The 11,279-nt window shown below is 39.7% G+C and overlaps 1 protein-coding gene across 1 annotated transcript in view; it reads left to right on the forward strand.

The window, feature by feature from the left end:
• The first annotated feature begins 5,413 nt into the window (after window positions 1–5,413).
• snrpa1 (small nuclear ribonucleoprotein polypeptide A') overlaps window positions 5,414–11,279 on the forward strand; it is an 11,617-nt gene continuing 5,751 nt past the window's right edge. Inside the window, exons 1-5 of the mRNA XM_005742873.2 lie at window positions 5,414–5,634; window positions 7,452–7,599; window positions 10,311–10,389; window positions 10,710–10,756; window positions 10,846–10,948. Of these exons, the coding sequence (XP_005742930.1) occupies window positions 5,553–5,634; window positions 7,452–7,599; window positions 10,311–10,389; window positions 10,710–10,756; window positions 10,846–10,948 (459 nt within the window). The 5' untranslated portion in view covers window positions 5,414–5,552. The remainder of the gene's footprint in view (window positions 5,635–7,451; window positions 7,600–10,310; window positions 10,390–10,709; window positions 10,757–10,845; window positions 10,949–11,279) is intronic.

Raw genomic sequence — 11,279 nt, forward strand, 5'->3', positions numbered from 1 at the left:
TGCAATAACAACATGTGCCAGAACATAATAGGGCAAAAGAAAGATGGACTTAGTGCTTTTCTATTCTCCCGGATTACTCAAAGTGCTCTATACAACATGCCACATTCACCCATTCATATACATTCACACTCTTGACATGCAGACTGAAGGAACTGAAGGATCAAAACAGTAACCTTCCGATCAGTAGGGAACCTGCTCTGTCTCCTGAGCTACAGCCACCCTGTAGGAAGCTTGAGTAAACCCTCACTGGGTTTTGGATAAAGTGTACACTCACAAACCTGTCAAACCTGCATTTGAAAGGTTGGCTACCATAGCAATACAGTATAGCAACATGGCATTTAGGTCTTCTAACTAAAATAGGAAAATAGGAATATAAACAGGGCCATCATTGCCAGACCTGGTACACATCTGGTTGACATACACCCTGCCATGACACCAGTCAGTCAAAAGTGCCAGCTTGATGCCGGATCTGGACCAGACCTGTTTTCCATGAACCTGGGCCACACAAACCAAACCACAACTGAGCCATCTATAAACAGTGCCATCTACGCCAGGCCTGGCCCATATCTGGATGACATACCACTTACCATGCCACAGTAGTGGCCGAAATGGTCCAGCAGGAGCTTGACTCTGCAATAGATGAAGTGAACTTCTACACAAACTCTAAGGTAGTCCTTGGATACATTTTTGATGAAAAGAGACTTTTATGTGTATGTGCATAACCATAGACCCAGCAATGGCATTATGTGCCCACACAGCTAAACCCAGCTGTTCATGTCACACGAGCATTGCCCTCTTAACACCTGTGTCATTCTACATAGCTCAGTGGACCTGCCTTCCTTAGTGACTCAGGCTGAGGCCAACTACAGAAAGAACACTTCGACCTTGTTAGCCCTGAAAATGATACTGAGCTGCGTCCAGTTTCTGTAAAGAGGACTGTACCAAAATCCATCCTGAGATGTGTGCAAATACTGAGTCATGTTTTATTTGGGATCATACTGCTAACTTTATTTATCGAGCTTTTTCCAAGTGCCTGGTTATACTTTACTTGCTTTTGTCTGGCTGTAACTGATAGTTGGTTCAGCAGTTAATAATACCTGTTTTGATGGTTGAAGTGTACATATTTAAATGAGGATACAGAATTACAAATGACAAGTAAAGTATTATATATGAGCTATTTTTAAAGTAAATAAACGAAAATAGCAGTTTATAGAATTTTATCATTGAATCAAGTTAAAAGAACAAATATGTCTTTATTCAGTGTTCCTGGTCATCTGTTCTTTTATACCTTGTTTTGAATGTCTACTATACTCTGGGGCTCTCCTCAGCTCTTCCCAGGAGGGTGGCACAGATGCCCCTCCGGTGGTCCTCCTTGGGCTCTCGCACTCTGGGGCCTCTGGATGTCTGGGGCCTGGATCTCCTCCATGCCTGCTTCATGCCCTGGGGGACGGGGCTATGGCTCCCCACACCCTCTAGCAGATCGTTACATGTTCTACTGTTATTTACTGTTAGCAAGATTAATGTGACGATGCTGTGTTTATTATGTTGCTCTCTTTTCTTGCTTGTTTTCTCTTTTTTCTTTTTCCTCTGGAAAAATCCAGGAGATTTTTCTTTTTAAGTGCCCTTTCTCACTGTCCCCTCTCCCCTCTGTTTTTCTTTTCCTTCCTCTCTTTCTTTCTCTCTGTCCTATCCCACAGCCATGTCTGTCACGTCTGTAACAACTGAAAATAAAATAAAATAACAACAACAGGTCGATCAAATGGACCGTGACGATTCGTTTGGTAAAGTAAATCCGTTGGGTGTCTTTGTTGGTGTTCAGACAGACATTTAAAAATTTTTGAGCTATCGGGTTCTTAGACATTAACAATGACACACACAAATGCAAGAGCAAATCATCTCTGAATAGTTTGTTAAACATAACAATGAGGTCTTGTATTGAAATGGTCTCCATAGCCACCAGGTCTGACCACTTTTGGGATGTAGTGGAATGCAAGATTGGTATCATGGTTGTGCAGAAAGATAGCTCAACTCTTGACTCAATTAAGAATCACCAGAAATTGGGGAAGGAAACTATGTAACGTAATGATGGATTATTACACATGATCCAAAGAATGCATGCTGGCCACTACCTTTAGTGTGGCCTGATGAACACAATGGAGACAGGTGGGTGATTAAAAGATTAATGTCGAGCCTCTTGGAGTCTTAATTAATGTCAAGCCAGAGGTGGGGACTCAGAATGAGTCCCACTCACATGTGTTTTTGGGGGATGAAAAAACTATCATAAATAAATTTATGATTAATTTTGATAAATAAACCTTCCTTGTTTAAACATGTGTCATGGTGTGTTCTCCCTTTGCTTGTGATTGTTTGAAACTTCTAAAAATAAAGATAAATAAGATAAAAACACATAACAACAGACTCTTCTGATAGGTTGTATGCATGTGCTGTGTAATTGCTATGTAATTGATCAGTGGACAGGTACATTTATATAGAATATATTATAGCTTATATGTATAGTCTGTTTCTTATGTATGTTTTTGACTTGGGGTAAAATAAAACATAAGACATAAGGTTATTCTATTTGGTTTTTATTTTCCAGATGTTGAATCCAGATTCGTCATTTTCACAAAAGTGTCTTATCTTATCTGATATGTCTCTGCAAATGCATACACATATCAATATCATCGTCAGACAACAGTGACATTATTTTAATTTTTAAATAACTCAAACAGGATTTAAGAGGAGCAGTGGTGACTGGACACTGGGAAAACTACAGTGCACTTTATAAATGAACCTGTTGCTTTAATGAGACTTTGGGCAATTTGCAGTTCAAATAAATAGATATAATGATGCACATTAATTGGATTGGTACCCGTGTACCAATCTCCTCAGATGACTAAATATCAACCTCTCAAAATAAGAATATATTCAGGAAACTCGCCTAGGTTAACTAGTGATAGTCACAGACAGTTGATGGTTATTGTGAAAAGCAAATCATCTTTAAATAATCAATCCCAGGTGTTATGGGAAATGTTATGGGTAAATATGGCCACTGCTCCTTTTAAATCCTGTTTGGCATCTTTAACCCAGATCAGACAACAAACAAACTCCAGCAGCTTTGTGCTGAGGAAACGAGGTACATTTGCTTTTTTTGTGCCGAATATTGAGAAAAATAAAACATCAACACAAACTATCTGTGAACGTTCTCAGTTCAGAGATAGTTATGCACCTTCTGCAAAAGGAAACTGTAATTTAAACTTTCCACGGTTACAATGAGTGTGCAGTGTTGTCGCAGATGCTTCCTCCTCCTGCTAAGTCAAAAAACATATTAAATTAGCAAAGACAGAACCAAGAAAAAAACAAGAAAAGACAAAGACAGACTATGCTAAAGCATTTGATGCTACAGCACTAGTCAAATATTACTGTGTTATATTTGTTTAAGGCATATTTCTTTGTTATGGAATAAAATAAATTCTAAAATCATCATGAACAATAGGAGTGGAGATCTCTAGAATAACAATGAGGAAAAGGTTTTCCAGATAGTTAATTCTTGCGGTCTTGTGAGCATCGATGTAGTGACCTGTATTTAATTGCTGTTTCTGCAGTTACCTCATAGATGGGAATATTACCAGGCAAACTTGAGAAAGTTTTAAATATTTTATTGGTCAAGAGTAATAAGAATGGCGAACTGTGTTTAGATTATGTCACAAAATGTCAGTGTTGAAATCTACAGTGTTTATTTCCTGGTTAGTCCGTAGTGGCTCCTGAAAAGCAAGTCTACCACAGGGTCACCAATTTGACTGAGAGCACAAAGCTCACCAGAACCGAGAAGAACACCTGACTCCGTCAGAGGTAGTAAAAGTACAGACATTCTCCACTTAAGCGGAAGAAGAGATATTTTTGTTTAAAACATACTCCAGTAAAAGTACTGATTTAGTATCTTTACTCAAAAGTGAAATAGTATAGTCCTTGAAGTGTAACTACTCAAAGTACGTAATCGTTCTCCATCTCTGACAGAAGTTAGCTCTCATTCTTTCCTCTCCCTGGAAATACAGCAGCTGGACCTTTATCTAGCAACACACTGTGCAACAAATTACACAGGAACTAGAGGTGGGCAGATTGATCCACATATAGACAGTATCGATACCAACACTGGTGTCAGTATCAGACTGATGCTAATGCAATTGGATTGATACTTTTTTTCTATCCTCTGTTTTCAGTATGAATCCCACTGAACTGTGTTAAATACATTTTTAGTATATTTTTAAAAATATTTTTAATGAAAAAATATAGCTCAAATTAGCACAAATGTAGCACAAACTACTCTATAGCACATTTAAACAACCGAAGCTGACCCAAAGTCTTTTAAAGACATGCAAATTTACATTAAAGGTGTCTAAAAAACACAGTATCAATTTATAAGAAAAGCTGAAAGGTATTATTTTACTGTGTCAGCGAATTATTGTGAATAGTAAAAATCACAACACTGCCGTTTGGTGTTCTTTAAAATATCTTCAGAAGTGGCAAATGTAAGCTGATTTAGCTCATCAATCATGACACACTGCTCTGACCTACACAAGCTCCCTTTATAGGTTAAAACAATCGGCATCACTAAATTAAGGAAAGTATTGGTATTGGCAATACTTTCCTTAATTTACTTTGTACCGGACTGATACCAAAAATTGTAGTATCACACAGCACTAGCAGGAACAGTTTGTGTGTTTGTTGATGTTTTTTGAGCTGACAGAAATGTTGTAGAAACGCTATGTCACTGCTCCAGAAATGACCAAATGACGTGTTTTCTCTTGCAAATACCAGCTGTACATTTTGGGCATCTACTAAAATTAAAATAAAAGAATCCTAACATCAGATCCGTTTTTTTTAATTCAATAGGTAGCATGAGCTGTGTACACATGTGTAATGTATTTATTATCGTTTAGTGTTTTAGTCATGTAGTAGGCTAACTATGAGTGTTTAACTGTATTTAGCTAATTAGACAGATCATATAAATCTCTGGATGTTTACAATGGCCATGAATACTAAAGGCAGGCAGTCCTTTCTGCAACCTTTTGCAGCTGTTTCACGTTGCTGATCTTTTTCTAGCCAGTCATTTGTGCTGAAAAATACAAATGTTAATTGAAAAAAATGCACAGTAAAATTACGAGGGGCAGTAAAAACACTGAACACAAAAGGCAAGTACGGACTTGCGTAATCAACTATTGTCGACACACTTGTGCCACACACTCCACCAGGCGTCATCTACCCGTCACTGTTAGTAAAGCGCTTAAAAACAAACGAACAAACAGCTCTTATTATAATCTACCGGGTCACGCCCTCAGTTGGGACCAAGTGGAAGGATCAAAAACCGAAATGTGCATGCAACACCAGCCTCCCTCCGCGGGAGGCGCTATAAAAAACAAAGCAAACGTTGTCGCCACGTGATAGGAAAGACCTAAAGCTTTTGTTCCGGGCTGCCTGGTGTAGCGCTGTACGCTCTGGGACGTTTTGCTGTGAGTTTCGAGACGTGATAAGGTTCCTTTTTGTTCGCTGAGATGGTGAAGTTGTCCGCGGAACTTATTGAGCAGGCTGCTCAATATACAAACCCCGTGAGAGACAGAGAGTTGGACTTACGAGGTGAGAAACTGTCCTTATTGCAGCATACACAGAAAGGCCTGTGCTCATTAGCTTACGCACATTTTACGCGGGCCTTAACGTGAGCCTGATTCAAAAACGTAACCGGGTAGTGTTCAGTTTCATGCGAACTGCTGCAAAGATAATGCTGGCGTATGTCTAGACACAGCAAGGCTGATTTCACCATAATATGCTGCATATTAAAAGGGTACGTTGAGTCATTCCATCTGAAATCTTAGAGCAAATAAAAACCCTTAACATCTTCTGCTCAGCCAACTCGGATTTGCCTGAAAATTGTATGTTTTAAAAGGTTTGTAATAATTGCGATTACATTTTGTTTTCATATATGAAGACTTTCTGTAAGGTTTGTTTCATTTTAGGTGAATTGAAATCTGAGAATATGTTTGAACATAAATATCTCTGAAGATAAACTTTTTGTGTTTTCTCACCAAAAAGGCTAATTGTGGTCAGCTAGTATGGACTACAAATCCCATCATAACAGACAAAAATTATTAAAAACATTCCTGATTATATTTGAATAATATCTGTTAATTCAGGTTACATCATTGATAGCAAGCCAACGTTTGCATTCATAGAAAGAGAAAACCCACAGTAAAATAACTGGATATGCAAAATGATTGTAGATGATTGTTGTCAGAGCTGACATAGTTATCTGCACACATTATGTGTGTGTTAGTGAGGAGACGTGGTGACTTCCTGCTATTAATCGCATTATATGCATAATCTCACAATGAGTTAAAAAGTTGTGTGTTGTATTTTAGTAGTATCAGGATGTTTTTTGTTTTTTACACACAAGGTTTTCTTGTTTTCTTTATTTATTTTTTACATATGCTTTTTAACAGCAGTTGAAGTACTTTAATTTCAACTTAACTATGAATCTGATCTGTTAAAATCAAATAGTTATTTGAAAAGTACAGGGCATTGATGTTTTGTCTAGTTTGACTTAGAAACACAAGTTACCCTCAGTTCAATGCAACGATTATAACATTACAAACAAAACATGTTAGTTCAAGAGATGTTCCTGTATTATTAAAATACGACAAATTAACATCCAAAAAACGAATAAATTGCGACTGAAAGGTGTGGTGTCTTGTGCATTGTGAGTAATGCACATTATTCTACAATTCATGGCAACCATTTTAATAAAAGGTAAAATCTAAAATAAAATAATTCATCCATCTGCTTATCTGAAATCAGATCGCGGGGCCTAAGCAGTGAAGCCCAGACCTCTCTGTTGCAAATCGCTCTCTCTAGCTTATCCAGGGAAAACACTGAGGCGTTTCCAGGCCAGCCAAGAAAGCCACCATGTCCTGGATCTACCCTGGGGCCTCCTCCCAGTAGGACATGCCCAGCCAGAACACCTTACCCAGGAGGCAACAGGCTCAATGGCTCCTTTTGATGTAGCAGCTCTACTTTAAGCCCCTCCCAAATGACTGAGCTCCTCATACTATGCTGAGAGAGAGCTGATGCACCCTTTGGAGAAGGTTATTGGCTAATTACAGGCCAATAATGTGCCTTTAGCATGGAAACTCCTGTCATGCATCATAGCAGACAAGATGAGCAGGCTCAAAACATGAGTAAGGTCCTGAAGGGAACTGACAGAAACACCACTGGGGAAAAAGATCGGCTACTGGTAGAGCATCGAGCCTTATGCCAGGAGTGAGAGTGACATCAGGTCACTGATCTACAACAATGATCTCAGAATGTCATTTGGAACAGAGATGTGTAGTCAGATGGTACCAAAGAGAGGGAAGATGCTATCTGTATTTTAATTATTTTCTTATTTTGTTTTCGCCCAGGTTATAAAATCCCAGTGCTTGAAAATCTTGGAGCTACTCTGGATCAGTTTGACACTATAGATTTCTCTGATAATGAAGTCAGAAAACTGGACGGCTTCCCTTTGCTCAAAAGACTGAAAACCTTGCTAATGAACAACAACAGGATTTGGTAAGTTTGAGAGGTGTGTGTGTGTGCGCGTGTGTGTGTGTGCGTGTGCGTGTGTGTGTGCGACCACTGTTGTCTTCACCCTCTTTTCTCAAGCTTCTTGTTGGTGTGATTACACTCTGAGGAGTCGGCTGTGAAACACGTAGCTGATACCCTGGTTGGATTATAAGGTGCTCAAAGGAGGAGATATTGACATAAAGACAAGAAAACTCCTTACCATCTCAAATCCAGCACTCTGCAAAAATATGCTAGCCGAAAGATGGCTGAAGCCTGAGTGTCAGAACCACTATCCAGGGCGAATCAACAAAGCTCCTTGTGTAACCCGAGGAAGGACAGGCTCCTGCATGTCATGTACCATTGCTACTGGGAAATCCTACTGGTGGCTAGACAAAGGTGGGGTGAAACACAGTATGAAGGCACTAATCATGGGAGTACAGGAACATGCTCTAAGCATAAGACTGACTGAGGCATTCACCACGTCAGGAAAGACCTCGGATGCAGGCTGTGTAGAGATTCCCCTGACGTAATCCAAGGGCATAAGTGGAACACCATAACCAAATACGCTGCAGCGAGGCTTTTGACAAAATCCTGCAAGTACTCACATGTGACACCGTTGTTATCTCAGTTACACTGGCTTCCTGTTAAATTTAGGGTCAATTTTAAGATCCTGGTCTTGACCTACAGAGCTGTGCACGGACTGGCACCAGCCTACATCTCTGATCTGCTACAGCCCGATGTCCCCAGCAGGTCTTTGAGGTCGTCTGATCAGGGCTTACTTGCTTTAAAAATACTAAGAGGAGGACTCAGGGTGACAGAGCTTTTGCCACTGTGGCCCCGAGACTGTGGACTCTCCCCACCAAACATTAAGAACTGTGGACTCAGTCGCTGTTTTTAAAAAAACAACTCAAAACTCACCTTTTTAAAACTGCTTTTGGTTAATTTTTTGCCTGTTTTATTTTCTCTTTTTAAATCTTTTTATGACTTGTAATCTTATGTGCAGCACTTTGTGATTCTGTCTTGAAAGGTGCTATATAAATAAAAATAAATAAAAATGTATTTATTTATTTTTATTTATACCTGGGATAGCACTCGGCCATGGCGACTAACCTATTGGAGTGTGAATCTTGTGCATGGATAGAAAAAAGTAGTCAAAAGTATTGCAGCGGCTGCAAACAGTCAGCCAAACAATCAGCTGCAAATTATGCCGGGCGACAGTCATAGCAAAGAGACGAAGCACTTTTTGAGTATGGGTAAAGGCGAAAACTGCGCTTCCTCCACTTGACTCATTAATGCCGAATTCTCTGGCAGCTGCTCTGTTCCCATGTTGTTCCAGTATATTAATGATTATCTCAGTTGTTCTCCTGACTGAAGTTTGGTCCGTTTACAGCATCCTGCCATGCGACTGCATTTGTTCCTAACTAGGACTGGGCGATATGACCCAAAATTCATATCTCGATATTCTTATTATTATAAATTATCAGCATTTTTTAATAATAATGCTCTATAAATAAAATGTTCTTTTTGTGCATAACAAAAAGCTCACAATTGTGCAGTCAAAATGTAAACTAACAGACGCTGAGCACAATAACAAAGACAGATTTCGCAGCTGCTCTGTTCCCAAGTTCTACTGCGTGACTGACAGCCTTGAGTTTGAAATCCTCTTTGTAACCGTGTCTCTGAACAGGTGCCATTTGTGGTCCTTATACACACACAATACGGTAATATTATGTTGAAGCACAGTACGTATCACTCCGAGGCTCCTCGGTAGCCGTAATGCTCCAACAATCCATCAAGCGGTGCAGCTTCGTAGCTTAGCAAAGTCATATTAAAACATTTTTGACAGTTTTTTTTTTTTTTAGCGCGGTGTACCACTTAAAATTGGTTCGAGGTCAGTAAGCACAACCGGAATTCATACATAAGGCACAGTGTCGATTTTTGAGAAACCTTATAGTGTGTAAAATACATTATACAGAAGAAAAGAATATATCGTTACCGCACATGCTTTAAATTATACCGTGATATGGATTTTAGGCAATATCGCCCAGCCCTAAGCTGAAGACAGATGAGGAACACAAGGAGGAAACGTCATGAACAACCTGGCCCCTGCATAGGATGTACCACTGACAGAGGAAGTGGCTACCAGTGGCCACAAAAAAGGCTGGCTTGAAGGACAGCACAGAGGCTCTGATCATCATAGCACATGAACAGTCCCAAAGCACCAGATCCACAGAGGCAGGAGAGGACCACAGCAGAGATAGGATCCAAGTTGTAGAGTAGGCAAAGGTGCCCCAGAGGCTGTCCAGCAGACAGTAGCCGGATGCAAAATGCAAGCTGGGGCAGTATATACTGACAGGCACAAGCAAGTGGCTGGGATGGTATACTGGAACATCTGAGTCTCCAGGGAAACTCAACCAAAGGTGTTTGGTTGCCTGGCCAGCAGCTGCCTGGCAACATCAGGAAGAAGGAACACAAGATGATCGAGAAGTACCAAGGGCTGAAGATATATACAGACATGTGACTATATGTGCCTGTGTGAATATACCAAATCCAAAGTTTAAAGATGGTGTATAAATGCAGTGTGCCATTCTCTCAACTCTGTTCTATCTGCTGAAGCTGTAAGAAGTGTGGAAAGTCTTTGGTATTTAACTTTCATACACAAAAGCTGCCTTTGCTAACATTGGTGTGCTGGTAACCTTATGACATGTTCCTTCCAGTCGGATAGGTGAGAACTTGGAGCAATCTCTGCCCAGTCTCACAGAGCTGATCCTCACAAGCAACAACATTCAGGAGCTGGTGAGTGCATCTCAGTAACAGGAACAATGGGACCGGGGGTTCTTTGCTTTCTTTACCGCCCTCTCAGAATTCCTGTCTTTGACTAATAAGAGAATCATTTAGATGAATTGCACACAAACGGATTTAACTATATACATTTCTGCCATCGTCAAAACTGAGTAAGATGAGCTAAATAATTGAATGTTTATTTGAATTGCATTTTTATTTTAATGTATTATTTTAGTATATTTAGCTGCACAAATTAACTTTACAGATGGAAATGTCCCGTTAATCTCTTTGGAAGCTTAGCCTCTCATTTTAACATTGTTCTTCTCCTGCAGGGTGATCTGGACCCACTGGCCTCAGTGAAGACATTGACCCTTCTCAGGTCTGAATAAACAAACACATTCTGATTATTGAACGGTGTTCTTCACCACAAGTCTTTCATATGTGTTTCAACAATTCCTGACATTCCAGCTTGTTGAGAAATCCAGTGACAAACAAGAAGCATTACAGGCTCTATGTCATCAACAAAATCCCACAGATCAGAGTACTAGACTTTCAGAAGGTAAAGCTCAAGGTAAGTCATGACAAGTTAAAAATCTCATTTAAACATAATTATTGTGCAATAGTGTCCTCAATGGAACTGTGCAGTGTTTGCAGCCACGACTAACACCATGCCTGCAGTTTATATAAGAAAGAAATTAGAATAACGTTATGGACTTTACAATGGGTTTCTGCAGGTACCTCCTTCACTCCCTGCTCTGGGGTTCTGACCTGAGCTGATGCGAAAATGTGATATGAACAGTGTTGGGCAAGTTACTTTGTTACTTCTTCAAAAAAGTAACTGAGTTACAAGATTCTAAAAGTAATTAATTACTTGAAAAGTAACTATTGCGTTAGTTTAAAAA

The sequence above is a fragment of the Pundamilia nyererei genome, unplaced genomic scaffold, assembly GCF_000239375.1.
Source record: "Pundamilia nyererei isolate P.nyererei 1_Seehausen unplaced genomic scaffold, PunNye1.0 scaffold00124, whole genome shotgun sequence".
NCBI lineage: Eukaryota > Metazoa > Chordata > Actinopteri > Cichliformes > Cichlidae > Pundamilia > Pundamilia nyererei.